Source organism: Thermobia domestica, chromosome 9 (assembly GCF_964235325.1).
Source record: "Thermobia domestica chromosome 9, izTheDome1.hap1.1, whole genome shotgun sequence".
Lineage (NCBI taxonomy): Eukaryota > Metazoa > Arthropoda > Insecta > Zygentoma > Lepismatidae > Thermobia > Thermobia domestica.
Window position 1 is genome coordinate 162,292,165 of NC_137462.1, and position 15,069 is coordinate 162,307,233.

At 34.9% G+C, this 15,069-nt stretch overlaps 1 protein-coding gene across 1 annotated transcript in view; it reads left to right on the forward strand.

The window, feature by feature from the left end:
* The first annotated feature begins 391 nt into the window (after window positions 1–391).
* Window positions 392–15,069, forward strand: part of cin (Molybdenum cofactor synthesis protein cinnamon) — an 87,676-nt gene continuing 72,998 nt past the window's right edge. The window contains exons 1-3 of the mRNA XM_081772101.1: window positions 392–621; window positions 6,496–6,632; window positions 10,211–10,398. Coding sequence (XP_081628227.1) covers window positions 579–621; window positions 6,496–6,632; window positions 10,211–10,398 — 368 coding nt within the window. The 5' untranslated portion in view covers window positions 392–578. The remainder of the gene's footprint in view (window positions 622–6,495; window positions 6,633–10,210; window positions 10,399–15,069) is intronic.

Below are 15,069 nucleotides of genomic sequence, written 5' to 3' on the forward strand. Positions count from 1 at the left end.
ATGCAATACTTTTCAACAAGACAAAAATTAGAAACAGTAATTGTTACTCGCGGTTGATGGCTAAAAGGAACAGCAGTGCTTTCTCAACATCAGGTGCGAGTGAATTCACATACGAATTTAGAGTTTACACGATTCTGTTTATTAGAAAAGCTTCCCTCCATGTGAAGGTCAACGACTAGCTTTCCCCTTTTGCAGTGGTAAGTGGTGGGAGGTAGGGGAGTTTCCTATCAGGTTGCTTGGAACAGACTTTAGTCGAGGCACTCTCATTTATTTACACGTGCTGGAAAATTCGCATTCGCATTCGCAATCGCATTCGGAAGCAATGGAGGGACGGCCTTAGTGGGAGTAATTTTTTCCAGTCCTTCTAGTGTTATATATATATATTTGCTCTAATTTTCAGTGGTTGGCTTGGCAACATTGTGTGTGTGAACTTTAAACAATTTTGATAAGACAAGATATTATATTTTGTATTATTTTATTATTAGATTAAAGGGATTAAATGATAAAATCGATCTTAAATCTATCATAGATACAGTCATATAGATTTACACTTGTTGTCATCTGAGAAAACCTTAATCATGTCTGCCTCAAGCACTAGCATTTCGTTCGGTGTTTTAACAGGTAAATATAATATATTGTATCATTTTGCGTTCTGCTGAATTATATGCAGTTATATTTGGCTGTTCAGGTGCAGATTAAGAATTCGAGAGTCACCATCACGATTAAAATTAAGTTAATTTGTTAAAATAATCAGCAAATGAATTTTCAACTATTTTGTTGGCACCTGTCCACCAAGCGCATGAATATTTACAGTATGTAATAATAAATGCTATAGCAACAACTATTTAATAACTACTGTGCTTATTTAGGATGGCATTTGGCATTACTTGAACAGACGGTTCTACCAAATGTTGACACATTTCTTACATTTTCTGGTTCGCTTAGAGCTTTGTATTTCCTTTAGCAGAGCATACACAATGAGGACCTACATTACTACTTGCAGATTGACTTCAGGAGGGCTCCGTATAAATACAGTGTGGACGTATGGCATGAACACTTCAGTGCGTAAAACGCGAAGTAACTTGTGCTAGGTGGCTACTAATAAGCACGAATGGTACCTAACCGAGTCAGCAGGACTGCAGCAAGGGGAGGGGGCGAAAGCTCATCTGGTTTGGATAACACGTTAATCAGTAGGTCCACGTCTCATATAGCCTCGCTGCTGAATGGGACGTTAAAATCAACTAAACGCAGCAAGGGGGCGGAGCGAGTGCGAGGAGGTGCGTAAGTAGGGAGCAGGCGCGTCAGCGAAGGCGAATACACGCATAAACAAGGATAGTGGAAGAGCACACTTGTACAATCCGCGGCAAAAAACCTGCAACATGAGAATGTAAGTTTATTGTGATACTACGCCTAACAGCACAGGAAATCAACATAACGTCTAAGTGGCACGAATCACGCGAGGATAAACCTCGGCGTCCTCCCGTGAACACTTATTTTGGAGCAAAAAACTTCGTCATTTCAGAATAAACTTTCATGATTATGTTGCAGGTTTTTTGCCGCTGATTGTACATATAATACTTTCACTTAAAATTCATTTCAGTATGCTGTGCACTGATTGTAATTATTTATAGCCTATACATACTCATTCCTTCACGAAAGATGTTTAACATCGTATTTTACCTATACATTTTCTGTTTGATAGAACCATCTGCTCGAGTGAACCATGGCATTTAGTATCTCTCCCAATCAATCGACGGCTCCGACTTCCAGTGAGTTCGTGTGAACGATATATATATATATATATATATATATACCGTTGCTGACACGTCTGCACCCTTCTTGGTAACGATAGTGTCCCGGGCTGTGCTCCTGCCCTGACTCGGTTAGATACCATTCGTGCTTTTTAGTGGGACCTAACACAAATTGGTTCGTATTGTATGCACTGTAGTTTAAATGCCATACATCCATATTGTATTTATACTCATCACAGTTACAAATAACGAACCGTTATTACTACCAAGTGAGCCAGACTCACTACCAAGTGATTTGGGGAAGAAACTAAATAATACCCCATTATTTAACTAATAATAGTATATATTACTTTTCTTGCTTCTAATGGTTTCCTAAGACGTTCTGGACTGTTATTTCCCCGGTACCTGCCAAAATAATTATGTACAGATAAATAAAAATATGCGCGCAACTTATGTGCTTCCCCCTTATGGATCTAAACACGCGTCGTTACGTATGGCATGAAGAAAATATTTAAAAAAACTTGTATTAGGTGGCCACTAAAACCAAGTCACGGCAGGAGCGCAGTAGGGGGAACCGCGGAGGTCGCAGCAAATCATTTAGGTCAGAACATTCGTAATGGTTTCACAACAGTAATTCTATACTTGTAGGGGGCGCGGTGGCTCAGTGGTAGAGCGTTCGCCTCTGGTGCTTGGGGTCCCGGGTTCGATCCCAGCCCCCGCCAAGTGAACTTTGTGGTGGACAAACACCGTGCTCGTGGGTTTTCTCGGGGTTCTCCCGTTTCCTCCCACTTTCTTCATTCCACCATTTCACTCATCTCTCATTATCACCGTCTCCTTTAGCCTAACCGGCATAACCGTGGGACGTAAAACTCAAAGATTTCATTTCATTTTCCTATACTTGTAACAAAACAAAAAGAAAGAAAGAAAGAAAAAACAGGATTCCTGCATCATGCAAAAATATTTCACCGGTGAAAATTAGTATGCTACTCAGTCGTCTCTGATACACGCTCACTCATTTTAGCCAATTGATGGTATACGAGGTTCGTTCAATTTTACATGATATTTAATGTTAATGATATACACCTTAGTGTATGCTAAATTGGAGACGGATTACGTATACTCCATCTTATGTGATCTCCATTACAATTTTATCCCCGACAAACTAAGTTCGTGGTGTGGACAACATCGTATCCGTGAATTTTCTCAGTGTACTCCCGTTTCCACCCACACTATCATTCCACCAAATCTTCCATTATTCACGTGCCTTAATCATCGTCTTCCTTAGTCGAACAGGGATAATCGTGGGATGTTAAAGATTTCATTTTTTCCATAATCATCTTCATATACTCTGAATCCAGCAAAGATCTTAGAGCGTGTAATTTCCGGTGGCAGCGATCATGGGTTGCGGCATTATCGACTGGGCCGAATGTTCAATCTTCGCGATTTCAGATCTAATTTAAAAAATTGACAATCAAAGATCGATTGCGCATACCACTATCACTTCCAGGCGCTGACATCCTTGGCTGCCTGCCGAGATAAATGATAAGAACCAAGGTCGACTGCAACAAAATCTTAATTGATTTCTACCTAAAACGCGGCGGGAAGACAACGATTAAAATGTGAGGAGAAGTGGCAGTGCATAGTATACAATGTTATCAAAATGGAGAAATTGGAATTACGTTTACTTATCGTCGACGAATACCGAAAGTTAAGGGGGGGTGGGGGGACAACATTACGTGTTATCTCACATCACACCTTTTATACTTACACATGACTACTATCTTGCACACATGAAAATATACTGATATGGCTACTTAAGGCACTATAGGAGAATCGTACGAAAAGGGAAGGAAAAATAAAAAAATATACGCAGTATGAGAAACATTAATATTCGTTCTTTGATGTATTCCTTTCACTCTATTGTACAAAGACAATTTCTAATAAACATCAGGACACAGCATGTACTATCAATACAAAGACATTGATATGAGCTGCGGAGTACACCACGAAATGAAAATGAAATGAAATTTTTGAGTTTTACATCCCACTGTTATGCCGGTTAGGCTAAAGGAGACGGTCATGATGAGTAATGAATGAAATGGTGGAATGAAGAAAGTGGGAGGAAACGGGAGAACCCCGAGAAAACCCACGCACACGGTGTTTGTCCACCACAAAGTTCACTTGGCGGGAGCAGGGTTTGAACCCGAGACCCCTAGCACCAGAGGTGAACGCTCTACCACGGAGCCACCGCGGCCCACCGGAGTACACCACGAGATTAGCTTCAAATAGATATGTGTTTCCTTTAGCAAATAAACATCATCTTGATTTCTCACTCACTACACATCCAGAAAGAAAGAAAAAAAAAGTTTTGGTTTAAGCAAAAACAAGAATAGGATTTTGCTGTCTCCAAGGTGCGATTGAATTATACTTCTTGAAAGAAAGAAATCGTTACGTATCGAAATGAAGCAAGTCTTCAGGGAGAAAAGAAGAAAACTGACATTCAAAATATTAGCCACTCATACAAACCCAACAGAAAATTCTAATTCGGAGCACTGTTTAATAAGTGGTAACCAGAGGCAGAACTGAAATACTATTGAACCCTTGTAACGCCCATATTGCCTTATACTCCTGACTTATTGGTAACGTCCAGTCTTCCATGTTACAATGCTATTACCGCAAAGCCATTTGGTCAACGGAAAATTATGTACTTGAATTTCTGCAAAGAGGGAGAGAGAGAGAATGAGAAGTTACAAACTGACAACTTGTGAAATAATTCTATTGAAATTATAATTACATTGTAACAAAGTCTGTAAGAATATGACTCGAATTCACGTCTCCCCGTCACTAAAGCTTGGTTTAACAACTACATCCTTGTAGCTATATACACAACACTTTGAAGGAGACGAGTTCTACCGTGACATTCTGTTCAACGTTTTTCTGCGAAGCTGTACCTGGCGTCGTATAGCAGGTACATCCGCACGCACTGTTGACTGTTACCGAAATATTCTACAGATTTCTTAGAATAATTATGCCAGTAATTTATAATAATTTGTTCCCTATTTATTCGAAATGTATCCAACACAATTCATTAACGAAGTAAATTACGAGCAGAAAGAAAATTGAATCCATCTGGGTTATTAGCTAACAGATATTTCTGGACAGGAGAGAGAGAAAACGAATGATGTGACCTTACCAACTTTCTAATTCCAACAATGAGGGGAGCTATAATTAGATTGCAGAGATGTTCTTCACAAAGTAACGAAATACATTTTCGATAATGAAAAGCAAAAATGAGACTTTGACATAAGGAAAAATTTCAACCTACCAATGATCACAAAATTGAACGAAGAACTACATATGTCATATACGAAAGTTGCTCGCTTTTTACATAAAGATATAATATAAAAGATACAAAAAAAAAAAAAATAAATAAATAAATAAATAATAATAATAAAATAAAATAAAATGGCATTATATGGAATTCAGTACTAAAATTATGAATAAAAATACGTGTATACGAGTTGAAATAAAATTATCATCATAGGTATTCTGCCATTATTAGCAGGTCACTGTCTGTAACTGAGAAGCTTCCATACTCCACGGTCTTCCGCTAACCTCTTCGTCTTCACTTATGATTTCTCTGTTTTGATATCGTTCATTAATGGTAATGTCATTCGCCTCTCGATCTCTTTCCTGCCACAGTAAAATATTGGGACAAAAATCAGAGTGTCATAATACTGTATTACTAAGCTCAACTTGGCTTCAAACGTTATCTTTAATAAGTTATCCTACGTTTTTCTTGGCCTTAGGATCGAAAGTGTTACTGCCCACAAACGAAATATAAGTCACTTAAACGGCAGCAAAGTAATATTTATTCAGATACAGATATTAGGATTACTGCGGGTGGCAAAAGAAACCAACGTGATAACCAAGCTCGGGAATCGAACTTAGAATCCGTCCAGCACTTGTGCATTGACATCTTCACTAATGACAACCTTAATGCATACAAAGCCATCTGCATGCAAATGCTGTTTTGCTCAGTAGTAGTTTAAATCAGATTTAAGCATAAAATCTCTACAATTAAATGTAATTAATGACTAATATACAAAATAGTTCTTATTCTCAAGAAGTCGCATACTCAGTTATTGAACAGTCAGTAATAACTATTTTTTTTAATTTTAACTTTTTGTGTGTGTTCTTTTTAGTGGTTATTGTCTATATTTTCAAAAACTCAGAAAGAAAATGTCATATAAAATGTAAAACTTCACTGAACGATGTCGTTATCACAAACCATACTATACCTAGTAACTGTACATACAAAATATAATTATTTAACTACGCATATGTTAAATTTTGATTTAATACATATTTAACTTATATTATTATAACTATATTTGCAGATAAAGAGGAATGTCAGCTCATTTCCCTGTACATTCCGTGAGTTTTAATAAGCTACAAAGCTGATATTCCCCTCCTGCACAGTGGAATTAAGATTAATCGGAACATAAAGAAAAATCTACAAAATTTCCCAAATGTGTGTTTAACATAATTGAATTAAGGTTAATGGAAGCATAAAGAAGAATCGCTAGAATTCTGGCCACATGTTTGAAATATAATAGAATTACTTTCATAAGCCTATAATGGTAACCTCTTCTTTACTGTTTATTCTTGTCATGTAATGGTAGTCACATAGAATAAACTTGAATAGATAATTGGTGATCTGTGACGTATGTGTTTATTTCAGTGAGTGACACGTGTTCTAGAAAGGAGGCAGAAGATAAAAGTGGTAGCAAATTAGTGGAACTACTTACAAGCACACCAAACTTTAAGGCTGAAGTTTTGGTCCGTGATTGTGTTCCAGATGAGGAGGAAATAATTCAGGTATGACGACATAGTTTGTTTTTCACTGTATGTCTAGAAGTAAATTTTTACTAATGCATTAGTGTAACTTAGGGTTAAATTGTATGTATTATTGTAGCTTAAGCAAATTGTCTTCAGTATGTGAGTAAAGAAAGCAGCAAACACTTTGCATAGTGCATAAAGGATACATACAATTAATATTAAAGGGATCATTCTGCGGGTTTTACTAAAATCTTAGAGACATGATAAGCAGGTTCAGAGGACAGAAAAACATGACAGCAGTCCAGCAGTTTTTAATATACAAGACAAAATTTAAAAAAAAAAAAATCATTTGGCAATATTTTTGATGTAGTGAAATATAACGAAACTTGTGATTTTGACCCTTCTTTAATTTTTGAACTTCAGATATTGTTCTCGTAAGGTTTCCCATGGTCTGTTTGCAAGTCAAATATAAAATGACTCGTACATACATCACTTGCAAAATAAAGAATGTGGGCTCATCATATTAACAGTTTCGTTCAACTAGGAATGAAAAAGCTAATTTTCGTCCCTGTATAAATGAATAATGATACAATGTTTAAATATAAATGACATACTTTTCCCATTTTTGGCACAAAGATCTAGAAAATGTAGCTTTTCCTTCACAGTAGTAACGGAACATGTATTCTTGCATCTAACTTAATGGATTAATAACCAAAAATTTATTTAAATTCCTTAATGTTAATGCTTAAATATAATGTCCGATGATCAAAAGTGTGACCTTATGTCTCCAAATGACATTTCAGAATTAAATTTAAGGCTTGATTTTTGAAACTCTATTTAGAAATAACATAATAATTTTGTTTATATTCCTTCATATTCACTTTATCGTATTGATAACTTATATTGAGGATACTATTGTTGAGTATTATAACGAAAATTATAATTTCGTTTGTACGTTGGTGTTGGTTGCTATATTGTATTACAATATACGTATATTTCAGTGTACGTGATTCGCTGTTTTTCATCTCTGGCTCTTGATCTTGAGATAGTATTTTAATATTTTTGTCTGGCATGTTTTGATGAAAACTAAAGGAATCTTCAATCATGTGACCCAGAAATTGAATTCTTGAATGTATTTGGGATTCTATTTTATGTTATATAGAACTGCCATCTCTGTTACTGTATAGAATTGCTACTTCCTTCTTGCTAGAAATCGAAATATACGCGAGTACCAATGCTACAAAGTGTGTCTCATGAAACGTGGATGAAACTACACGAATTCTCTTCGTGCAACAAAGGAAATGTAACATTTTATGTGTGCATCAAAACATGGATACTTAAATGATATTTTAAAGTAGGAATACGACTTTAACTGTACTTAAAACATTAATAAAACCCAATTTTACCAAATAAAACTTACTGGGCTGTTCTTTCTCCTAAGTTTTCCATGAAATTTAAAAGCATCAGATGCTTGTATACAGTTGCTCAATAAAGAAGTCGGATATATACATACTTACACATTCCAAGAGTACTCTACAGAGAACAAAAAATATTTTAATTACTCTATATTATTTACTTATGAAAACTATAAACATCAATGACAAAACTCAATTTCATGACTATAAAAAATACAAAAAGTGAAAATATGGCGTAAAACCATGTATATATATATATATATATATATATATATATATATATATAAAACTTGGACACTTAATTTGTAGCGAAATTTTAGAATGTTATTAGATATTTTAACATTTTGTAGTCAATCCTTTATTTTTCACGATCGCTTTCAATCTTTCTGGTATGAAGTTTACAAGTTTTTTGCAGAAGGAAGGATCACCTTTTGCCCATTCAGTCTGAAGTGCTGATTCCAGGTCTTCCTTTGTTCTAATAGTATGATATTTTAATTGGTTTTCCAAATAAGCCCGTAAGTGTTCAATAACATTAATATCAGGAGATTGCGGAGGTGTTTCCAGCACATGCGGACAATTATACAGGAGCCACAAACGCACATTGAGTGCTTTGTGCTTGGGATCGTTATCCTGGTGGTACTGGAAGTTCTCTATTATTCCCAATGTTTCAGCACTTTGTACCAAATTTCGCTTCAGAATGTTTAAATACTTCGTTTGGTCCATAATACCATCGATTACACAAAGTTTACCTGGACCAGCAGAGGACATACAGCACCAAACCATTACCGAGACACCTCTATGTTTCACAGTGGATCATAGATTACTCGCTCTGAGTTCTCCATTAGGTTTTTGCCAGATGTAACATTGATTGTCTAAGCGGAACAAATTAAATTTGCTTTCGTCCGCGAATAACAGTGCTCCTAAACAAAAAATCTTTATTTTTATAAGCTTTTGCAAAACGAAGTGTCTTTTGTCTATTACACTTGCTCACGAACGGTATTTTACGGGCTACTCTTCCATGTAAATTACTTCTCTTAAAACAAATCTTATCGTTTCGGAATGCAAACTTCTATTAAGATGTTCTGGTACTTCTTTGGTCAGTTTAGGACACTTGTTTTGGAGTTTTTATTAACCTATAGTACAATCCATCGCTCGTCTGACTTTGAAAACACTCTAGATCTACCACTTTTTGGTGTATTTTCCACTGATTTTGTTGATTTAAAACGTCTAATATCATGAACTGTGAAGAGTGACCTGTCTACTATTTCCACAGTATCACAAACTGATTTTCCCTCGTGAAAAAGTTCTCTTACTGCAAAAGATGTTTGCCCACGTTGACTTCCCATTTTAACTTTTAAATACATAGTTTCATCCACGTAAAAACAATACGGCTTCAACTCGCTTCATTTGGACACCTAAAATTGTCAAGTAGAGAAACTTGGGAAATTCCCCAATTAAGCCCAAAAACAAAGGGAGTGGTGCTACCTGTCCGAGTTCTTTTTTGACATGGATTTTTAGCTGTATTTTCATTTTTTATATTTTTGTAGTCATGAAATTGAATTTTGTCATTGATGTTTCTATTTTCCATAAGTAAATAATATAGAGCACTTAAAATATATTTTTTTGTTCTTTGAAGCGTACTCTTGGAATGTCTATTCTCTCTTGAATGTATGAATATATATATGTCCGACTTCTTTATTGAGCCACTGTATATATATATATATATAATTCTCTTGTATAATATTCATTTGTATATTTAAATGTGACCATAGCCAAATTGTTAGCATATATTCCCGAATTTAATTCCCGGTGGAAAACAAAATTTTAATTGATTCCAAGCATCGTGATGTAATTGCGAGATTTCAATAAGAAGTGACGGTCTGTCAATTCAGACGGCCACAAGTAATAATGTTCGTAGTCGATCTGTTGATGGAACACTCACTTTAAAGGCGCTACCGTGTATTATTTCGTATTTTATATTTAGATATGTGCATATACTTAGAAGATTCCCAGAACTTTCATTCTATACGCACGACAAACAGTAAATAGATCATCGATCATTTCTTAGCTACAAAACACCTCATGTCGTTGGACTTTATTTCTCTTAATCAAAAGTTGCATTACAGAATATTTCTCTTAACTGTTAGAGAATTATTTCAATGTGTAATTTTTAAATTTTATGAAATATTTTCTTTTTTACAGAATATTCTGAAAGATTGGAGTGATAATAAGCACATAAACGTAATACTTACGGTTGGAGGTACAGGATTTTCCCCTCGGGATGTCACACCAGAAGCTACGAAAAAAGTTATACATAGAGAGGCACAAAGTATAGCGTTTGCTATGTTAAAATATAGTTTGGATATTACTCCACTTGCAATGCTGTCCAGGTAAGTATATTAAAAATACTGCTTTCTTTTGTTTCTTTTAGAACTAAAACAATTTTAGAAATCTTATTATTTTATTATGTTTGTTCCAAAATCTGCAGATCAAATTATAACCATGTTAGAAGAAAGAGAGATGAAATTTGATATAATTAGTGCAAATTGATAATTTTAATCCATACTGAAGCTCACTTGATGGCATTTTATGCTGCATGTTTCTGAGATCTTACTTGATTAGGAGATAACGTCAGCTCTTATTTATAACGTACACTGACTTACGACACAACTATTATTATTATTATTATTATTATTACCACCACCAGGTTATCATAAAATAAGTATCGTTGTTCAAAGAACTCTGGAGACGTAACCACTGACAGAATGCAACCAAACCTAGTAGGAGTGCATTTGGGAACATGCAGAAGTGATTGATGTAGAAAATAAAATTAGTTCCAATTTTCACCACCAGAGGTAATTGTGGCGCTGTACAACACCAAGTGAGTGCAGGTAAAAGAGAAACGATACTATTGATGCTAAATGATCAGAAAGGCTGTAATTACCTCTTCTGTGGGTCTCGCGGTATTGATTACTAATGCTATTAATACTCCGTGGTCAGTGTCGGATTTACGGGAAGGGGCTTTTTGAGCTGTGTCTCTTTAAAATTCTTTGATACCTTACACAAACGAAATTACATGTTAGTATTTCCTGTGCTCATAAAACGCAGGCTCCCTTCAAAATTCCAAGAAAAGATTAGTGTCAAATCTCGCCTCCAGAAGAAATTGTGTTTCTGTTCAGTGTTAAGTGTGAGTGGTATGGAAGACAAATGATATTATAAATATTCAATGAAAGAAAGGCCGTAATTATGCCCTCCGTGCGACGCATGGCATTGATTTGTACTCCTATTAATAACCCAGTGGTGCAGTGATGTGTTATGGGTGATGATGTGGGGTTCTGCCCAAAGGCACATCTTTAACGTGAAGGTTCCTGGGCAAGGAAAACGTATGGTGAATAGTACCGTATGAGATGATGATGACGTTCTAAGGACGGGGCTCACAGGTTAACATGGGATCCGACTCACGTTTCTTCACCGGAAATTGAACCCGGGACCCCTTGAACACAAAGCAAAGAGTATGAGAAGAAAAAGAAACAAACATTGAACCACCATCAATTCATTTCTGGCACATAATGGCGCTCAAACCCGTATCACTGAAGCAAATGCAGGCGTGAGTAAGCACCTGGAGAGATAACTACAGCCTTTCTTATCATTTAGCATCACTAGTGTCGCTTTTCTTCCACGCTGCACTTACTTAGCGTTGTACAGCGCCACAATTACCTCTGGTGGCGAAAATTGGAACTAATTTTGTTTTTTACACCAATCTCTTCTGCATGTTTCCAAATATACTGCTACGAACTTTGGTTGCATTTTGTCAAGTGGTTACGTCTCTGAACAGCAATACTTATTTTATGATAACCTGGTGGTGGTGGTGGTACTACTACTACTTCTTCTTTTTCGTTTTCTTTACTGAGAAAGTGCCCATTGTCAGGATTTGCTTAAGTTGGATATGTGAAAATGGTTATATAAACTCTTAAGTAAAAATAATTAAATACATATTTCAGCGTCTGCGAAAATTCCATTTCTGAAGAAGGTAAGGAAGACAATTTCTATAATATTAAGATTTCCCGTTATTTGTTCAGAAAACAATGTAAGGATTCGTTTAAGTTGGAGCTGTGAAACACGTATTTCAGCGTTTTCGAAAATTCTGCTCTTGGAAGGGAAAGGGGTGCGATATACAGATTATATGGAAGAGTGGAAGTGATTCACTGAAAATTCAGTCTATATTAATATATCTAGAAACATAAGATTGGAACATAAACTCCTTTTGTTACAAGAGCAATGAAAAAGAAAGAATTTTTTTGAGTGCGTATGCTAAGGAAGGTAAAGGTGATTCAAGTGTTTTGCCCAGAATGGACTATCTCAAATCCTTTAAAGGGGCTCGGTGTCTCAGTGGTAGAAAATTCACCTCCGGTGCTTGGGGTCCCTGGTTGGATCCCAGCTCTCACCGTGTGGACTTTGTGGTGGATAAATACTGTGCTCGTGGGTTTTCTCGGGGTTCTCCCGTTTCCTCACAGTTTCTTCATTCCACCCATTTCATTCATTTCTCATCATCACCGTCTCCTTTAGCCTAACCGGCATAACCGTGGGACGTGAAACTGAAAGATTTCATTTCATTTTCATTTTCAAATCCTTGAAATTACGGAGATGAAGCTTGATATATAAACTCATTAAAAATAAGCGAACACGTGTCCCAGCGTTTTTAAAAATTCCTTTGTAAGAAGAAAGAGAGATTTTCTGTTTTTCTTTTTTTTTCTCCACATTGAAAACGAAGTTGTGTGTTGTTCGTGATCGCATCACGGAAAGAATGTCTGAAAAATTTGAGATAAATTGTGGAACATACTTAGATCTACCTCCAACTAGGTTTTAATCATTGCTTTGATTAAAGAGTGTATTCAAGAAGCACGACGTTCAAAATTTCATTTTCATTTTTCAAGTGAGAAAAATAGAGTTTCTAATGAGCCCCTTAAATTAGGAAGATTGAAATCTGTGTATAAGCTCCTCATTACATATAAGCGAACACGTCACCCAGCATTTTCCCAGAATTCCTGTTTAAAGAGGGCGGTGCAATTTCTCTTTTCTTTTTCGCCATACTTGTTGTTTGTGAGCGCATCACGGAAAACGGTTTACCCGTTTGAAATGAATCTTGGAACACAGTTCCTGTCACAATGTTTTATCATGTCATGTTGATTAACACTAGAACTGTTGATTTTTTTATACATCTTTAAACCACGGTTGGGTCAAAAATTTCTCACTTAATATATGCTTAAATATAAGTGTTTCTGCTGCATGTAATGACTTATTTTTTACATAATTTAGTGCATATTTTGTTTTGATATAATAATAGATGCATTATGTATTTTTCTAATATCTTACAATCTTTATCTTACATTCTTACAATCTATATCTAAATCTAAGTTCTGATCTACAACTATATCCATTACATTTTACTCCATAGTAGACGATAACATAAATTTTCTATTTTCCCTTATTTCCTTCAAATTAATATTTAATCCAGAACTAACTTCTGCTACTTCATTGGAAACCATCTTAAAATTATTATCTATAACATTAATTTGCACCTGTTCGATCTTTTCATTTAACTGATATACCGTGTCTTATTTGAGTTTCCATCGCGGATATTCAAGATAGTTCCATTCACATTTCTGACGTCAATGCATTTAATGAAGAAAACTTAGATGACTTTTCTGAAAACAATTTAAATTTATTTAACTTGAAAGTCGACACTTATGAGGACATATGCGATGCCATTTGCAGATCGCCAAATAAACGTTTCATGGATTAATTAGTGCATTGTGACATGCAGCACAAACCCAACCCAGCTTTGCATTCCATATCTGTTCAATTTCTGTCATTTTCAAACACTTCGTATGATAATAGTTCTAAGAATTCCGACATCTAATAGATTGTATATAGTCTTTGTTCCTTCTTCGCTCTCAACAAGCATAAACCTCTGGTTCATAGTTCTTCATATCAAAATTAATTATCGTTGTCTCATTATAATTCTCCTGTCAAACATGTCATCAAAAATAAAAATAGGAAAAGAAACTCACCTATGCCCATTTGGTTTCCTCCTCATAGAACAGGAAGTTTCGTGCTACAAAATGTACACCCCTGCAAATATCTTATTAAAAATAACTTATACATGAACACAGAATAAAGCAGAAAAGGAAAGAAAAAAAATTAAATCCGACGAATAATTCATCTTCTATTATTATAATTCCAGGAACTTGCTGAGGTAACATTCCAACTAGGAGACGTCCTTTTTTATTTCTTTATTTTCGATTAATATTGGGAGTACGAAATTATATATATATATATATATATATATATATATATATATATATATATATATATATATATATATATATATATATGTATGTATAAAATTACGATTATTATTTTAAACTATCTTAAGTTAATTTTTGTATTGTCGTTTGTATTGTATTCTTAATTTTAGTATTATATATATAATACTAAAACAAGTGTTTGTCCTCACAAGCGTACTCATGAAAAATATTGTATTATCTAGAAAAAAAAGTTCATTCAATATAAAAAATGACATAAAACATTCACATTGATACTCTTCTATTCATATAAGAAAGTTGTGTTCATGTTTTATAAATTTAACTCATCGTTTTTGCTGTTCCTTATAGTTATGTAAAAGAACCTTCAATTAACAACCTTGAGATTAGACTTCATATTATATCTTTGTGCACTTACACTTTCCTTCCATTTGAATAAAGGAGTCTCAAGATTAGTCATCAATCACTGATTTGGGAACTAACATGGCTTATAATTATACCCTTTTTTCATTCTTCCATAGCAGTCGAGCAACTACAAGACAATTTAATACATTCTTTTTTATGAGCATGTTTGTGTTCATGCTAAATGTATCTTCTTTACAAGGGCATTTCATTATATCTTTATTCCTCGACAAATATTTACCCATTTTATATCATAGAGGGAAATGAAAGTTCAGAAAATAAACACACAAGACAAATTGTATTCTAAACCAACTAATAATCACATTGTATGATGAA